Source organism: Anser brachyrhynchus (assembly GCF_964034855.1).
Source record: "Anser brachyrhynchus genome assembly, chromosome: 12".
In the NCBI taxonomy this organism is placed as follows: domain Eukaryota; kingdom Metazoa; phylum Chordata; class Aves; order Anseriformes; family Anatidae; genus Anser; species Anser brachyrhynchus.
This window is the reverse complement of record NC_137707.1, coordinates 2,536,246-2,554,170: the sequence shown is the minus strand read 5'-3', so window position 1 is coordinate 2,554,170 and position 17,925 is coordinate 2,536,246. Positions and strand designations below refer to the sequence as shown.

The following is a 17,925-nucleotide window of genomic DNA, read 5'->3' as shown; positions in this document are numbered from 1 at the left end:
GGGGATTTGCCGGGAGGTGGAGGGGTCCCAGGGCCTGCCTGGGGCTGGGGAGCAGGGCGGGGGGGTCGCTGAGGAAAAGGGGGCCAGGACTTGGGCAGGGCGGTTCTGACAGATCCCAAGCAGGGCCTTTTCTCCCTGCCCCCTTGCCCACAGGCTCAATCCCAACGTGAGGGCATGCCCAGCATCCCCTCCATGCTCTCTGCTGTCCATCCCACTGTCTGTCCCCTGTTCTTCTCCCCAGAGCCAAGCACCACTCCTCGCCCTGCCCTGCCGGTGCCGCCGTAATCCCAGCACTCTGCTCCCTCCCCAGCACTAATCCTATAAACCCTCGGTAAATCCTGCCTGCCTGGCCCTGCCTCCCTTCTCCAAGGCAGTCTTTGCTTGGAGCCAGCATTTTTGGGGGTACGCGGGGATAACATCAATGCACCAGGAATGGGTGCCTGCGCCTCTGGGTGCTGGTCCTTGGGGCCAGCCCACCACAGGGCACTGGGAACCACAGCCAGCACTGGGGAAAACAGCAGCCCTCATCTCTTTCCACCTTTCCCCATGTATAAATCGAGAGTGAAACGCATTTAAACCCACAGAAGGGTGGTGCAAATTCTCATTTTGATGGAAAAGGCAGGCAGCGGTGAGCGATAACCCCTGCTAAGGGAGCCCTGGGGTAAGGTCAGGGTGAGGAATTAAATGGGGCATCAGGGTGCCCCAGCTCCAGCACTGGGATTGCTCCTTGCAGTGGAAGTAGGGTTTCTCCGGGCTGGCGATCTGGACAGCCAGCACTGCCCGTTTTATTAATCCTTTCTGCCGGGCTGTTGGAAATTGCCGAGAGGGAAATCACTGCAGCAAGGCGGGGATGTCTCAGGGAACAATATTTTTGCTGCCAAAAGAGACAGCTCAGGTGGATCTGATGGGTGCTGATTGCTAAGGGCAAAGATCATCTCGTGCGGAGAAGGGATGGAAAGTCGCTGTCGGACTGAGCCGGAGGTGATCTGCCGGGCTGTTTTTATCAGGGCTGTTTCGGTCTGATTCACACGAGGTTCACTATTTTAAGACTGTATAAGACTCCCTTGCCCTGACACTGCGTGGTGCCGGCAGCTTCCAGCCCCGCTCCAGCATTGCCCCGGGCTGGGCTCGGCAGCACTGGCTGAGCGAGGAGCCTGCCTGGGGCTTGAAATCCTCCCGGCAAGGGCTTAGCCAGGCGGTGCATCACTGCATCGCGAGACAGCCCCAAAAAGATTAAGCTGACCTAAGAATACAAACGAGCTCCGCAGTTCAACTGACCGAGATAAAATTACGAAGCGTGCCAATCGCCGTGCTTCGGGATGGGAAGGGATTATAAACCCGGGGCAGGGAGAGCTGATTACCACCACGCATTTTGGTGGGCAGGGCAAGGATCGCTCCTGGGTTGTGTTTTCCCACCCGGCCTGGTTTCTTCTGGCCCCGTTTTCCGGCACGGCCGCTCTCGGGCAGGCACAGCCCTCGGCACGCCGGAGCAGCGGCGTCGCGGCGAGGTGCTGCGTGCGTCCCAGCCCGCTAACTGCCGGTTAAGTAACTCAGCGAGTGCCCACGCAAATGGAGGAGTTCAGGCAGGGGCACGTTTCTGAGGATAATAACCACATGGATGTCTCCCCGTGAGGCCTTTATTTCTATAGAGCCGCTCCCTCCTGCTACACGCTGGATGAAAGGCGCTGTGTATATAAATAAACGCACGGTAATATACCATCCACTCTGATCACTGCTGGCAGCAGACGGGGTTGGACTCTGATCCTGGTTACAATTCCCATCTCCCTGCCCGATCCTTTTACAAACTCAGGTTGGATCTAAGGGGCAGTCCCTTTAGGGAAGGCTCAGTGCGCCCCAGTGCCCTGGCTGGTTCCTAACATCCCCATGCTGCAGCTGTAGCGTGTGCTGCAGTCCCACCCTGATATTTTATTTTCCCCTCCTGCAATGTGAATTTACAACCATGGTGATGGGGTGGGATCCAGAGCTGCGCTTTGCTACCAATAATAATGGGTTTTGGGGGGCGTTGATGCTGCCACTCACCCGCAGGATGCCTCGCCATGAAACCCCTCTTTGCTTTCGCCTCCTCTCCGCAGGGACATACCAGGGCCAGTGGGTCGGAGGGATGCGCCAGGGGTACGGCGTCCGGCAGAGCGTTCCCTACGGCATGGCTGCGGTCATCAGGTCACCCCTGAGGACGTCCATCAACTCCCTGCGCAGCGAGCACACCAACGGCACGGCGCTGCACCCCGACTCCTCGCCGGCGGTGGCCGGCAGCCCCGCCGTGTCCCGGGGCGGCTTCGTCCTCATGGCCCACAGCGACGCCGAGATCCTCAAGAGCAAGAAGAAGGGCATCTTCCGACGGTCGCTGCTGAGCGGGCTCAAGCTCCGTAAGTCCGAGTCCAAGAGCTCCTTGGCCAGCCAGCGGAGCAAGCAGAGCTCGTTCCGGAGCGAGGCCGGGATGAGCACGGTCAGCTCCACCGCCAGCGACATCAACTCCACCATCAGCCTGGGCGAAGGCGAGGCCGAGCTCTCCGTCATCGAGGACGACATCGATGCCACCACCACCGAGATCTATGTCGGCGAGTGGAAGAACGACAAGCGGTCGGGCTTCGGGGTGAGCCAGCGCTCGGACGGGCTGAAGTACGAGGGCGAGTGGGCCAACAACAAGCGCCACGGCTACGGCTGCATGACCTTCCCCGACGGCACCAAGGAGGAGGGCAAGTACAAGCAGAACGTCCTGGTCAGCGGCAAGAGGAAGAACCTCATCCCGCTGCGGGCCAGCAAGATCCGCGAGAAGGTGGATCGGGCCGTGGAGGCGGCCGAGCGGGCGGCCACCATCGCCAAGCAGAAAGCGGAGATCGCGGCCTCCAGGTAAGGTGGCACCCGATGGCTGCGGCTTTTGGGGAGGCTTGGCGTGTTATAGATGCCCGGGGGATGTTTGATGGAAGCTGCTGGAGGCAGGCAGGTGTTGTGGCGGGTGTCTGCTGGGGGTCGGCGCAATGTGGACCGTGTTGTTGGGCTGCTTGTTGGAGCCAGGCTTTGCCCAGGCCTGGTGGGTGTTGCTCAAAATGGGGTGGGTCAGGGCTGAAGCGTCCCTCCTGCTCACCTCAGGCAGGCCGTTGGTGCCCAACCATCCCAAAACACCTGGCAAGGCAAGGGAGGGTCGCCCAGAGCAGTGCGTGCGCTGGGGGCTGTGCGTCAGGGTGGCTGCAGCGTGGCGGGATGGCACTTTGGGGTCACCTTGTGGCACGTGTGGCTGTCACCTGTGACGTGCTGGGTTATTTACCTGTTGCTCCCTAGCCCCTATAATAGGCAGGACGATGCCCTTAGCAGAAGAGCTCCTGCGATGCTCTTTCCCCATAGCCTCTGTCTGACACGGCCCAAAGAAACCACCCCGAGGCCTGCGCCGGGAGGATTCCCTGCCATTTCTGTTCCTGAAAGGGGTTTTGAGTGGGAAAGCAGTCAAATCGCAGGCTGCAGCTGATGCCTGGGGAGGATTTGCCCTGCCTGAGGTTCTGCTAGAAAGCAGCAGGTCTGGGTGCCCTGACAATCCCTACAAGCCCCAGGAAGCCACCCAGTACCCCAGTACCCCAAAGATCCAGCTGAAAACCAGCAGAAGAGGGGGAAAAAAAAACGGGGTGATGTCTAATTTTGGTTGAAATAGGGTCCAACTCAAGTGCCGGGCTCCCAAACTGTGCCTGGAGCTTGGTGACCTGCAGTGAGCAACCAGAAGAGAGGTGAGCCAAAGAGGACAGGCTCTTTTGCTGAGATCAGGGCCCTTTGCATCACGTTTTGGGAATGGTTTGTTAAAGCAAGGTCTTTTCTTTTTGTTTTCTGAGCAAGCGCTACGTGTAGCAGCCAGGCTGGGGAAAAGGGGCTGGGGATAGGGAAAAACTCAGGCAGCTCCTCAGCCTCCTGTGCCGGATTAATTGTTGGGTCTGGATCATTTGTATTCAGAGTCACACTTGAAATCTTTATCAGCATGTCTGCTGATGACTGATCTGCAGTGTGGATGAGACTCCCAGGCCTGCTTTGGGAGGATATTTTGGCTTGATGATGTTTTCTAGCTGATGTTGTACCAAATTGTTGTCAAAGCTTTAAAAAAAAAGACACCAAAAAAAAAAAAAACAAACCACTAGAATGCCAGGTAGGAAACAGACTGCAGAGCAGCAGAAAGAGCAGATATTTCCGTGTGATCTGGGGATGCAAACACCTCTGTACAATGGCCTGAGCCCTGGAAATGAGGAGCTCTAACGTGCTGTGGGATGCAGGCTCAGAGACCTGAGCATCCGCTGTCCCCAGGCGGTACCGGTCCTGGAAAGCCACGAGAGCAGGAGCTGGAAGGGATGTGACCCCCCTGCGCTGGAAATGCTTTAATGAGCTCCTGGCATACAATGTTCCACCTCCTAATTATGAAAGAGGAGGAGAAGGAAAAAAAAAATCAAATCCGATAGCAATGCCAGGGCACAAATACCTTGTGCCCCTGTAGCAGACAGGGAGGATGCAACCTATGGCCATGAGCGTGCACAGGGAAAACAAAAAAGCTGAGGGATTTGGGACCACCTTTAATCATCAATGAAGACGCAGAGAAATAAATGAATGGGAGCACGCTGCTTCGAGGATGCTCCGGCAGAGACCGAGCGCTAGAGAAGCAGCCCAAGTTTAGCATCGCCCCGAGGGTTGCTGCCAGCAGATGCTAGTAAGCATCCTGCCCTGCGCATCCTGCAGCCCCGCTCCTCTCGCTCCAACCCTGCCTGCCCTGGAATAGACACACGAGGAAGGGAGACAGCGCAGCCACGCCAGGATTTGCTCTTTTCACGGCACAGCCCTCGCCTCTGGTGCACGAGGGCTGCTGCTGGTGTGCTGAAAAGCCCTGTATCGATTCTCGGCGCGGCGCAGCCCTCGCTGGGCGAGCTGGGGGCAGCCAGGCTCCAACGTGACGCGCGCTGTGCATTAGCTGGCCGAGCATCCGCGGGTGACACCCGTCCTGGGAGGTTTTGCTGCCTGTGTTCGTGGCTTACGTTGAAGCCCCAGAACTCAGCAGCAGAGAGAGAAGCTGTTGGGCTACGTTCAGGCAGCGCTGCAGGGCGTAGGGCGTGCTGGAGACGCGGGGAAGGTGCCGGATCAGCCCCAACGTCTTGGGGACTGTTGGGTTTGTAATTTGGCTGCACAAAGGAGAAAGGCCAAGGACCTTGAAACGGAAAGTGCGGAGAGCTGCCGTGTCTGCAACCCACAGCCTTTCAGTTCAAGCTCTTCCCCATTTTTTTTTATTTTTGTGTTTTTGCACGGACAGTCTCTCGGCTGCATCGCAGCATGCAGAAGCAGAAGACAGCAAGGTTTTACAAACCTACAACCAGCTCGAAAGGCTTTCACGTAATTAATATGATTAATTTTAAAGCTTCTAAGTGCATAAACACTCTCCTGCAGTGCCCGCACCAAACTGCGTCGTCCGAGCTGAGACAAATGCAAAAAAAAATAGGGAGTAGAGGCATTGACAGAGGTATCCTGATTCTCGTTTCATGCTTTGGGGCTCAGAGGTGCAATATCCCGCATCTGAAACCAACGGGAGCCCTGGCTTACCAGCCACCGGGGGGTTTATAACAGCCGTGTGTGTGTGTATTCTCTTCTGTCTAATAATATGGCTGGGTTCACTGAGCAGCCTTTCCCTTGGTGGGGGAAAATATGTGCCCACCCACGTATTTCATTAAATTTGTAAGAATTCAGTATTTTTGAAAACTCTGCTGCTCTGTCAAATTTGGTTGGAATTGGCCAACACGTTCAAAAGTTATTAGTGTGGGAGTGATGGCATATAGATATATAAACAGCACAATCACATAAGTAAGCCCCATTTCCTGAGGAAAGTAGGCTAAAAACATAGTGTACTGAAGACAAGTAAATTGGATTCTTAAAGTTGTTTTAGTCTGAACAAAGTACAATGTTATCTGTGACACAGAAAGTAAGCTCATTTAAGGAGTAGTTTGTAGGTTTGGTAGATGACTCTCCTAAATTTTCTCCAGTGCAATTAAAAGGAAGGAATATTTCCTTTCCTCTTACATCTCCTGCTCGCTGAAATAGTTCCTGTAAAATAAACGGGTGAGAAGAGCCACAGATCAGGCCTGAAAAACAAATACTGATATTAACTACCAGTTTTTAGAGACAGAGAGGGAAGGAGCCTGGTTTTACCCTGTTCAAAATGAACGTGCAGGGCGTGCTCTTCGTGCTGCAGGGCGCTTCGTTCCCATCTCACAAGGCAAGAGCCTACCTGGAAGGGGAAGGATGCGCTGAAGACACCAGACCCCATCTCGGTATCAATAATGGTGATACCTAAATCGTCCCTAGGCACTGGTGATAATAATAATAATAACACCCAGCCAGGACAAGCGCCTTGCCTTTCGGCACAGCTGCTGGGCAAGGATGGATACACGTGGCCATGCAGGAGGAAAAGGGAACTCAGCACTGACCCCAGCTCTCTGCAGAGGACTTCAGGGGTTTTAATGCAAGGCGCTGGGTCCTTCTGCTCTCACAGGTCAGGGTTTTGGGGTCGGGGATGACCCACCCACGAGAGGAAGGGCCGTTGGTGATGCTGCGGGTGTGATGGGTGGCGTTTGGCCGGCGCTCAGCTCTGCTCTCGGCACAGGGTTCATGGCCCCCATTGTGAGCTGCCGGTCCCTTGCACCCCGGAGGGGATGAGGCTTTTGGGTTAGTCCTAAATAACGCGCTTCCAGGCGTAATTATAGCTCAGCCATTCACCGACGATGAGAAAAATATAATTAAGCTCGATATTCTCAGGAGGAACCAGGCTGCAAATTAGCACGGTGTCATTCAACTTCTGGAAGAGGAACTGGAGGAAAAAAAAAAAAGAGAGAGAGAGAAAGGAAAGAAAGGAAAGGAAGGAAAGGAAGGAAGGAAGGAAGGAAGGAAGGGAGGGAGGGAGGGAGGGAGGCAGGAAGGAAGGGAGGAAGGAAGGAAGGAGGGAAGGGAGGGAGGCAGGAAGGAAGGAAGGAAGGAAGGAAGGAATTAAGGAATTAAGGAAGGAAGGAAGGAAGGAAGGAAGGAAGGAAGGAAGGAAAGTGAGTAAAGACGACTTGGCAGCAAGGCTGTGTAAAGGATCATGTTCTGAAGCTCCTTCAGGATGCTGCGGTGAGGGCGCAGCCGCCTTCCACGTCTGGCACACAAAGGGAAGCAGGAAGGCAAGAAAAATCCCCGGAGAGCTGAACAGCAAAGTGCAAGAGGTTGTGTTTGAGCCAAGCAGGTATTTTCTTCAGAAAATGGAAATGCAGCCCAGGCAGAACCCACAGAAAAGAACAGATTCCGCGGTTCTGGTCCCAAACACTTTGAGTTGCGGTAATGTCACTACCGGCAGTACGCCGAGCCGTCATAATGCTGCTTAATGCTCTCCCAGGCCTGTGCCTGCAGCATTGTGATTGTGCTTCGCTGCCTTTGATTTCAGGTTTCTGCTGCCTTCCTGCTGCTGCGGGGGGTGGCCGCGGGGCGCCTGCATCCGCCTCCCCCCCTCGTGCCGCCGGCGGGGTTTTCGTTGCGGATGGAGCCGGGGAGGATGAGGGGTGTGGGGTAAGGGGAGCGCTGTGGCCCCCCCAAGGGTTGTGTGTCCCCTTCCTCCAGCTGGGATATTGGGGACGAGCCGGCAGCCGGAATGGGGCACAGGTGTGGGAGGGGGCTGCCTGGGTTAGGACATCACCACCCCCCATTTATTTGGGACTGATGGGGTCACCGATGGCATCGTCTGGTACCCGCCGGGATGGCGTGAACCCTCCGTCCCTGCTCTCCATCCTTTCCTTGAGGACAGCACAACAGGGAGACAAGCACAGAGGGAACTTTTCGGAGGGCGAGGTCAGCTGAAGCAGGGGTAAATCCCTTTGCAGCAGGCTGGGTTTTTGCTTCCTCTGCCCCAAACAACCCCTGTGCGACACGGAGGGAGGCGAGCATGAGCAGCAGTGATCAGGATCAGCTGCCATTCCTCCCACTGTCAGCCAGGACGACACGGGTACCTCTGACTCACAGCGAGCACAATTCCCACCTCGGGACCAGGGCGTTCGAGGAACGGAGGAGCCCTGGAGCTTCCCGGAGCATCACGTCCCTCCCAAATCCGGCTCGTGCAGGCCCTGCTGGCCGCACCGTGAGCGTTTAAGCAAGTCCTCCTGCAACGCCGATGTAATAACTTCCTGCTCAGACAGGACTGAGGGCGTTAAGCCCTTTTGTGGCCGTGTCAAAAGTCAGGACTAGCTGGCACGCTCGTGCAGGGCCAGCCCTGCGCGTCCCCAGCTGCCACCGTGCTGCCTGGGCGGAGGGGTGCTGCACGGGGACACGGACGGGGTGGAAAGTTGGGTGCCTTTGGGGCAAAGTAATCCCATTTAAAAAAAAACCTCAGCAGGGTCCTTCCGCGTGTCCAGCAGAGCAGCTTGCTGTGAGTTTTGCCAGCTGCCCTCCTTCGCTGCTCTCCCGTCCTTCAGCCACGAGGATCGCTCCCAGCTTCGCAGTTCCCACCACCTTCCCCGCACGCTGAGCTGAGCGCCAGCTAAACCACCCCAAATCCACAGCCCAGGCGTGCGACGTGCATTTCTTTCATCGGTTCTGACCTTGCTGGGTGGTGATGAAGTAACACGGGCAGAGCGGTGACGAGGAGCCCACCGGGTCAGCCCCGGTCCCTGGAGGGGCTGCGATAGCCTGGGGGGAGCAGGAGAGGGGCTTGGGGGATGCGGGAGGAAGGAAAGACCCCGGGATGGGAGGTCTGGCTGTGCTGGTGCCTTTACAGTGGGATCAGATGGAAAGGGGCCGAGACAAACGTGCAGCCAGCATCCCCAAGGCGCGGGGCATGAGGCGGGGGACAGCTGTGGGGAGCCCAAATTGGTGGCTGCCTCCTCATCTTCCTCCTCCTCCTCCTCCAGGCGCGGCAGCCCATCGCAGCCCGGATCATCTGCCTGGTTTCTAACCCAGGACTTTTATCAGCTTTGCTGGGCTGAGCTGCGGGGCAGAACCAGCCCAGTGCAGGGGGATTTCAGCCTCCCCGGCAGTGTGGGGCAGGCAGGAGCTCGCTGCACGCCCAGGCTGCCCCTGCAGCTTGGGATAGGGGAAGGAGGTGAAGGGGAGGATGGTGAGGCCTCTTCGTGCTGATGGGAGGGGAGCAGGGTGCTGCCACCCCGTAGGTGTGACAGGTGAAGCAGCCCTTCGTAAGAGGGGAAAAAAAAAGAAAAAAGCCAGCAACAAGGGAAAAAAAAAAAAAAGAAAACCATCCCCTGCTTTTCCTTCCTGCTGCTTTGCCTATTCAACGAGCAGAAACTGCAGCGTTGCTGTTCTCCGCGATCTTCAGGAGGGAAGGGAGGAATCCTCCCCCAGCCTGCGCAGCTGCCTGGCTCGCAGCCCCGTCGCCTTCCTCCCTCCTCATCCTCACCCCGGTAGCTGGCGGGGGCACGCAAAAGCCAGCAGCCGGGCCCAAGCACGGGGTGCTGATGTAGCGTCCCACCCCGTCATCACCCCGGTGACGCTGTGCACCCAGATTTTTAGGGGAAAGTCTGGGCTCCCTGTGCTGCACCAAGCCCTGCTGCTGCTTTCCCGTCTCGTGAGAGGCCGGTGTGCTTTTTTTCCTCTCCCAGCTCCCATTTTCGGTTCCCTGGCATGCGCTCCTGCCGGCTGCGCTGCTCCCGCCCCAGCTTCCCACCCACCTCCTTCCCTGCAGCAACAACCCCAAAATCTCCGTGCGCCCGTCCCCCCCCCCCCCCAGGTCCTCCTTTCCTTTCCCTCTCTGGAGAGAGGCAAAAGCAGTATCGAGAGCACAACTGAGATGAAAAAGCAGAGCTGGGTAAAAATATGGGATGTTTTCCTTGGTGTTGTCGAGCATCACTCTGCCAAAGCCAGAGATTTGGAGATGCTGATGGTGGGGGGACTGGCGCCGCCGGGGGGGTCACAGAGCCTGGGCTGGGGGCTCCTGGTCCCTCAGTGCCCTTGCAGAGAGTTTGGAAAGCCTCGAGCAATGGGGTTTCTGTCGCCTCCTCCGTGCAGGACAAATGACAAGCTGTCCTGGCTTCCTAATCCAGGAAATTAAAGGATTTGACCGCACACCCTGCTAAGCGAATTCCCCCCTGAAAATCCCAGGGGGATTTAACCCATGGATCCGACTGATTATCCCTTTAAAGTTGTGACTAAGGAAGGTCCCGATTCTTCAGGGTGCTGAACACCCTAAAAATCCCCTCGCAGCAGTGACACGGCCATGCCCCGCGCTCTGCCGTGGTTTTGGCTTCACCTCCACCCGGCCTCCGCTGCCCCTTTCAGCGACGCGACCCTCGCTGCAGCCACAGCCCGAATCTACCTCGTCCCGTCCATGTCCCCAGGGACACGGATCGTTATTTGGGGGTCCCCAGGCTCGGCATCAGGAGCAGCCCACGCGGGAGACGGCTTAATTCTGCTCAGCTGGAGCACGTCTGGCACCCAGCCTGAGAGCGAAACCCGCCCGGGGTGGCAAACCCACACGGGGTTGGGTCAGTGGTGTTTTCCAGCTCCTTAGACCCTGTAAAGGGCAGCTGAGCCATTCTTCCTCTTCATCACCTCCATCCCCTCCTCCAGGAGGGCACCTGCTCCTGCACCAGCTCCTTTTGCCCACCCTTGGCTGCAATCTGGGATGCCCAAGCGGCGTCTGCCTCTTACCCATCTCCTAACTCCCTCCCCGTGCTCACACAGAGCTGCTGTGGGTGCTCCACCCCATGAGGGCACCTTCCCAGGGGGAGAGGTGCAGAGCAGGATTTGGGCAGGGGTCTGCAGCCCTCCGGCTCACCCGAATCCTATAAATGGCTTCTCTGGGGAAAGAGGCTGCAGCCTGCTCCTGCTGTCTGTCTGTCTGCTCTGCCTCTCATCACCGTAGCACAGAGGTGAAGCATAAATAATTAAGAACCCAGCTTCTCTCCTGGCAGAGCCGGGCTCTGAATCCTTTCCCTCTTGTGCTGCTGGTTGCTTAAGTGGAAATTTTCACGGGCTCTGCCTCAGGGGCGGCGCAGACCTGCAAACCTGGGGCTGCCTGCCATCCCCGGAGCGCGCCGGAGTTGGGGAACTGGAAAGGGTTCCTGCTGGAGAGGCTGCGTCCCGTCCAGGGGACGCCGCAGGATGCTTGGGGTGCACCAGGGCGCACAGCACCCGCGGCCGTGGAGCAAAGCCAGGAGCGGGCAGGCTTTGAGGCGCCTCGTGAGGAGCGGGGTTTTTGGGGGGCGCAGCTCGTCTGTGGGCTCCCAGCCTCTGCCCAGGCACCAGGGAGGAGGAACCCGTGCAGGCGGCAGGGAAGCGGAGGTGAGGAAAGCATCTTCTGGGTGGGCTCTGAAGTTTGAGGCAGGCAGGAGCTGCTCGTCGCTGTGGCAACGCAGAAGATGTATTTTTTTATTTATTTTTTTTTCTCCCACAGCCGTTGGGGCCGCAGCCGGCGGCGCTCGCGCTGCACAGGGCCTGGAACCCCAGTCCTTATCCCCGCTCGGTGCCTTCCAGAACGGCATTAAGCAATTTTCAGGGGGGGAGCATTTTTGTTCTAGGCTGGCATTTTCTTGTGTTTCCAGTTTTCTGGTACAACGTGCCTGGTGCCTTCCTGCACGGCCAGCAATGAGCTGGATGTGGCAGGAGGGATGGAGACGATGCTGCCACGTCCCACGTGGGGCTGGCTCTGCCTTCCCCCAGCTCCGTCCCGGTGAGGCTGAACGTGGCAAGAGGCACCAGGAGCTGTGCCCGTGGCTGGTGCCTGGCTCCAGGCGGAGGCAGGGAATTGCCCGGTGCTGGGCTGCGTGGAGCAAGGCGCGGATTGTTTGGTTTCTGCGCATCCCTCACAGCCCTGCTGGCAGAAATGCATTTTGCCATCGCTCAGAGGACCGGACCATCCAGCCCGTCCCTTAGTCCCGTGTCCCACCACCCAGAAAAGAGTGCTGTCTCCTACCCCACAGCGCTGGAGGTGGCCAGGAAATCCCAGAGGGTGAGGGTGGACATCTCGCACTTCTCCTCCGACAGCTGGAGAGCATCCGTCAGCGCTCCCGAGGCCATGCCTTGGCCTGGCTTCAGGCCGTGCTGGAACTAAAATACTAAGTTCAGTTAAACAAGTCCCTCGCTGGCTCCGGACTATTATTTTTTTTTGCAGTTTGCTCTGAAACGGGGTTAAAGGTTGGCTGGGTAAAGGTGCGTGTGGCCAGCGGCACGCCGCGGATCACCCGTCTCCATCAAACCCGCACAGGGGTGAGGAGCTCGGCGTTACCCTGCCTCGTTCAGGCTTCTGTAGCTCCCAGAGCAGGAAAAAAATAATAATAATAAAAAAATGCCTGGGAAGTTTGTTTGCCAAATGTCTGTTTTGCTTGAGGTGACCAAAACTTGTGAAACTGCCAGAACGCTTCAGCCAAAACACAAAAGGGGTAAAGGGTTAGGGAAAGAAAAAAAAAGACTTTTCCTTGTGGTTCTGTTGTGTTTTGCTTCAGGATTTGGGTTGACTCATTCTTTTTTAGACATCGAAATGAAACTGAAATTAAACTGGTGGATCTGCCCTGCTAGCCTGTAATCTTCACCTGGAGGTTTCTGTGGGAATTCCCCAAATTCTCTTCTTCCAAGCGGTTCTCCCTCGGCTGTAGGGAAAGATCTCTGCATTTCCCAAAGGGCCGGGCTGTGCCTGGAGGAGGCTCCCCCGGCTCCCTTCACCCTCCTTTAGTTTCCCTCTGTGCTGTTTGGCACCTCTGGCACTGACATTTCCACCCCACACCATCCCATGCATGGCAGCCACCGGCTGAGGAGGTGGGTGTGGAAATTTGGGAGGAATGGGCTGTTTTGGGGAGCCCGGTGGCTTTGGATGCCGATGGCCCACCAAATCCTCCAGTTTTAGACCCGCAGCATGGGGCGGGCCAAATAACAACCAAAGCAAAGGAATCCTCCGGCATCCTCCGGGTCTCACAAACCAGGCTTTGTCCACCAGCCTTAGCCCATCCTAAGAAGCTTGGCCCAAATTAGTGGCTAGGGGTGATCATCACACCTCTACCTTCTTTCCCTCGGTAAATCCAGGCGGGTGGATAACGTCAGACAGGGCGATGCGACGAGAACGCAGGATCCAGCCCGGAGCCATCACAGGCAGCAGCATGTACAGCCAAAGTAAACGCTCCACATGTCCAGGCAGGCTGAGTTACGGCTGCTCTGGGAGCTATAACTTGGCCTGTTGTGCATTTAAAAATCTCCACCCGAATGCGGCATTGATGTAGGGCTTTTCTGCTGGTCTGTTTTTGCTTTTAGTACAGACGGTATAGATCTGCAGTGTGCAGAGCATCCAGCACTGCCCAGGTTCCTTGGAGATTTTTGTGCCTTCGTTTGCTTTTTCTTGGGCTTTTTCTTCTTCTTCTCTTTTTTCTTTTCTTTTTTTTTTTTCCCCCAAAGGTTGTTAGAGATTTCTTCCAAACTGTTTTGCCTCCTGCCTGGAAGTGGCAGGATCGTTTGTAATGCGCTATTTTTTGCACAGGGCTAGCGGAGCGTTTGCGGCGTGTTTCTGCCTTTGGGACGTGTGCGAGGAGGGCTGTCTGCTGGCGCCCTGCGAGAGCAGGGGATGAAGAGGGACGTCAGTGTTTTCCCATTTCCTCTCACACTCTCCGAATGGGCAGTCGCCTTTTCCATTATGTACATGACAATTATCCAGTAAAAACATGGGAACCCACCCCATCCAAACCACAGCAGCTGGAAAGAAGGAAACATCTCCCTGCCCGTTCCTTTCCCTCCCTTGGAGCTAACTCTTCCCACACCCTGCTCCAAGTGGGTTCCTGCAGGTTTTGCATCGCCAACCATCGCTTTCCAGAAGCTAACAAAGCTCCCAGCGTCGCTGCAATACCTCATCTGTTCCCAATTCATAGGAAAATGGGAAAATCCATCCCTAGAGCTGGAGTTTGTTCTCTCCTTCGCTCGGTCGGGCTGGGGCAGTGGTGGGACCGCGGTTATCGTCACTCTTGTCCTTCCTGCAAGGCAAAGCCCAGCTCCAGCACACGGCTCCGTGGCAGGGACCGAAGCGCCGGGACGGGCAGGTGCTGCCCGGCCGCGTCGCTCACCCGCATCCTCCGAAGCTTCATTACAGGTGACAGATGGCAGGAGATGAGACTCCCTCTCCAGATGTTAATTATCTCACGGGCTGTAAATAACGTCTCGCGGCAGCTTGCGCACCGGCTCCGGTGTGAAAGGCCCGTCAGCTTTGCCCTTGCCAGGGGGCAAAAGATGGAAAGGAAGGAAAGCCACGGGGAGGGAAATCCGTGGGTCTGCCTGGCTCTGCACGCCCCTTCACAGGGGGGATGCTGGAGAATGTCCTGGCCAGCGGTGGCACGTTTGCCTTTGGGTACCAAAATCGTCCACCAGCCCCTTCTGCCCCAGCCCTTTAGGCCAGTTTGGCTGTGCTGGGCGCTTTTTGTTAGGCAGTGATAGGGATAAAAATACAAATACAAGCATCCCCATGGCCGATTTGAGAGGATGGCAAGGAGAGCAGAGGAGGATGGTGGTGTTACAGCCTTCGGGGGCTCTCGTCCCCCACCGGGGAGGACGCAGCTCAGGGTCCCAGGCGCTGCATGGGCAAATGATGCCTCGGCGAATTCACCCTCCATTCATAAGCTCCAAAACCGCAAAGGTAGAAGAGAACTGGCGCAGGAGCCTGGAGCGAGAAGCTAAATGGGATCTGGCCCCATCCCCATTCCCATGAATTTGGGAGAGCCCCAAGCTGGGGCAGAGGCGCCCGCTCCCCACGATGCTGGATGGGAACGGCTTCCCCACGTCTCCCTGTGTCAAACCACGGGGAGGATCGGATCTGGGCTTTTGACCAAGGTATTTTCCACATCGGGCTGTATTTCTTGGGCAACATCAAACAGCTGCATCGAGTATTTTTTCAGGCTTCGGCGGCTTGAATTTTTTTTTTTTTTTTGGAACTTTTCGCTTGAAATGTGATTTCGGGGCAGCTTTTCAGAGCTGCCTCGCCTGGAATAACCATTCCCGCTGCCCCGCGCAACCCCAGCCCTTCCCCTTAGGGGAAGTTTGCTGATGATGGGAAGTTTCTTGCTTGGCCAGCCCCAGCGTATCAGTGGCCAAGCTCTTCTGCCTGCTCCCCATCACCCGTGCGTGCCCTCAGGCTGGGGCTCTTTGCTCCCCCACCCCAAATCTCCATCCCTGGGGCCAGAGCCAGGCTGTCTGGCCGTGGAGCAGGGCAGCCAGGCGCTCTCCTTGCTATGCACAGCACCTGCTCGCTGTCTGGCTGCATGGAGTCAGAGCAGACGTTTTCGGCTGCATTACGTCATGTCAGAGGTCACATTAGCTGCTTTCTGCCTCTTGATTAGGGATTCCAGCTAGAGGGGATGGGTGGGAAAGGGAAAAGCGGGCGGAGGAAGCGGGCAAGGCAAATACGCTCGCGATAAGCAGGTAAATGGGGATTTATGCACGGATAGCTAATTGGTGTGTCTAATATTCCACCCCCTGAGTACCGGCACTGTATTACTGCCTTCACAAATCACTCAAGGCAAGCCTAGTGCAATAACAACCAAGCCAGGAGAGCCGTGAAAAGAGTCAAGCTGGAATTGAGAGTGGGTTTTTATCAGGGCAATAAACGCCAGATAGGGAAAATAACAAACAGGTTGTTAATTGCTGCCATCTCCCAACTCCCCCAAGGAAACGTCTAGACAGAGCCCAGCCCTGGGTGGCAGCTACCACGGTTATCGAGCCGGCCTTTTGGGGCCAGAAGGGTGCTGGATGCGGGCTGGCAAGCCTGTTGAAGGATGCTGAGCCAAAGCCTGGGGGCACAGGGATGCAGGACGGGCTCTGCAGCTCTCCCCAGCAGCATCGCGCGGCCGCGCTCTGCCCTAAATCAGCGCTGCTCCCGCAGAGGTAGAAGCCAGACAGTCTGCAGCAGCTATTAATAATTCAGGCCCGGTTTGTCCCACCGAGGAGAGCAGGAAAAGCAGCCAAACCTCAGGGTTTGAGACAGCCCCGGGGCTGGTCGCAGCGGCGGATCCCACGCAGGGGGTGCTATGGGGTGGCCCCGGCAGGGGCTCGCACCGGCGCTCGCCCTCTTCCCCCCGGCTCTGGGGGTCTCTTCCCAGCATCGATCACTCGGGGACTTTTGCTTTATGCCCCTCGGTGCGTCTCGGCTTGCTGCAATTAGGGCCAGATCCTGCTCCCAGCTGTGTTGGTGGGAGTGCAGGATAACCCCGGCCAAGTCAACGCAGCTGAGCGCGTTGCGCTCACACGAGCCTGGTTTTTGCACGTGGGTGGCCGGCCCCATTGTGGCCACCACGGCCACCACGTGCCAAACAGAGCTGGTCACCGGGGCCAGAGGGGAAAGCGAAGCCCCAAGTCTTCAATGCCCCGAGGAACGCTCTCACTGAATTTTTTCCTGAAGTATTTTCTTGCAGCTAGCGTGTGTTAATTGAATTTTGCCATTTGAAAAACACATGACCCTCTGTAATGGAGGGAGAAAACATGCCTCCTATAGGAAGATAAAGATGCATTTAGAGGGAAAAAAAAAAAAAAAGAAAGAAAAAAGCCTGATTACATATTGACCTAAGACACAAAGTGAATTCAATGGAGCCAGCCCGGCCCCTTAGGAAAACTCAAGGCTGTTTGTTGTGTCCCGGGATGAGCTCAGCGGGTGCTTAACTCCATCCTCACCGAGGATGCCGACAGGTGAGCGGTGCTCCTCTGCAGGGTCCCCAGAGTGTGTCCGCGGTGAGGACCAGGACCCCTGGCACATCACCAAAGAGGGCATGCGGGGGGGGTTTGCAGTGATGGGTGCAGGATCCGGGCTGTCCTGCTGCCCCTGGGTGCCAGAGCCAACATCAGCCCATTTCTTGGCTTTCGTTACCTATAACAATAATTATTTGTGTGCACCATGAACCTGGACAGGTAGGCTATTTTTCGTGAAAACACAGAAGGCAGGGTTTGCTCCTTTTGCATTGCACGAGGAGGTCTCATTAAAAGAGAAAGCTGCACAGAAGAAGGCTTCAGGAGCGGTTTCAATCATCTTCTTTTAATTAATCATTCCATTCAGCTGATCACTGCACCGTCGGATGCTGCGACAAATCTGTGCTGTAGAGCCAGGCAGTGGAGGGGCTGCTGAGGGGACGCCGACGGGAGCCGAGCTCCCTCGCACGCAGCGGTGTCGAGATTTCTGCCACGGGGGAATTTCTCGCAGAGCTTTGTATCCCGAGGGAGCTTGATTTCGGCTTCCTTCCTCCATTTCTAAGGGCTGGACACTCAGCTCACTCTGTCTGCCCCTCCACCTGAGCCAAGCAAATGCAAAAGAAGGGGGAGAAGCCGAGGGGCTCAGAGGTCTCCAGCAGCTCCCAGTACAGGATGGGGAAGAGCTGGGGATCTCCATCCCCGCAGCAGGGTCCCGGCAAGCAGGCGCAGGAAAGCAGCAGTTTTGTAATTCCCTGGCAAGCCCGAACCCCACTGAGCAGGGGACACCTTCACTTGCTGAATGGAAATCCCCCAGCAAGAGCTGCCACATGAATTTTGGGAAACAGACCTCCTTGTCCAGAAATGTCGCCTGTATCGTGCTTTTTTTCACGTTTAAACAATGAATAATGCAAATTTCCCCCTGCTTCCAGCACTCAATTGCCTTTGGCCCAGGACATACATTTTCTCAAAAAGTCTGTTACTTATTTTTCTTGCAAAAAAAAAAGCCTGTTTTTCATCAAGAACATGAGAAAAAGGAGCAAGGAGGACGAGTCTCTTGTCGGCTCACCCTTCTTGTGACACCAGGTCACCATTACCCTGCAATTACAGGCATCACCTTTACCACTTTACCAGACCCAACTCCATTCCGGAAATATTTCCGATAGTCCGCAAGCTTGCTCTGATTTCCAGCCTATTTTTTAAGCATTGTAACTATTTGTTCTCCTACCAAAGCGCTCTGCTAGCCCAGACCCCACTCGAGCCTCGCCTGGT

The 17,925-nt window shown here is 56.3% G+C and overlaps 1 protein-coding gene across 1 annotated transcript in view; it reads left to right on the top strand.

Annotated features, from left to right (window-relative positions):
- Positions 1-17,925, top strand: part of JPH3 (junctophilin 3) — a 50,827-nt gene that overhangs the window by 13,350 nt on the left and 19,552 nt on the right. Inside the window, exon 3 of the mRNA XM_080552194.1 lies at positions 2,094-2,871. Within this exon, the coding sequence (XP_080408320.1) occupies positions 2,094-2,871 (778 nt within the window). The remainder of the gene's footprint in view (positions 1-2,093; positions 2,872-17,925) is intronic.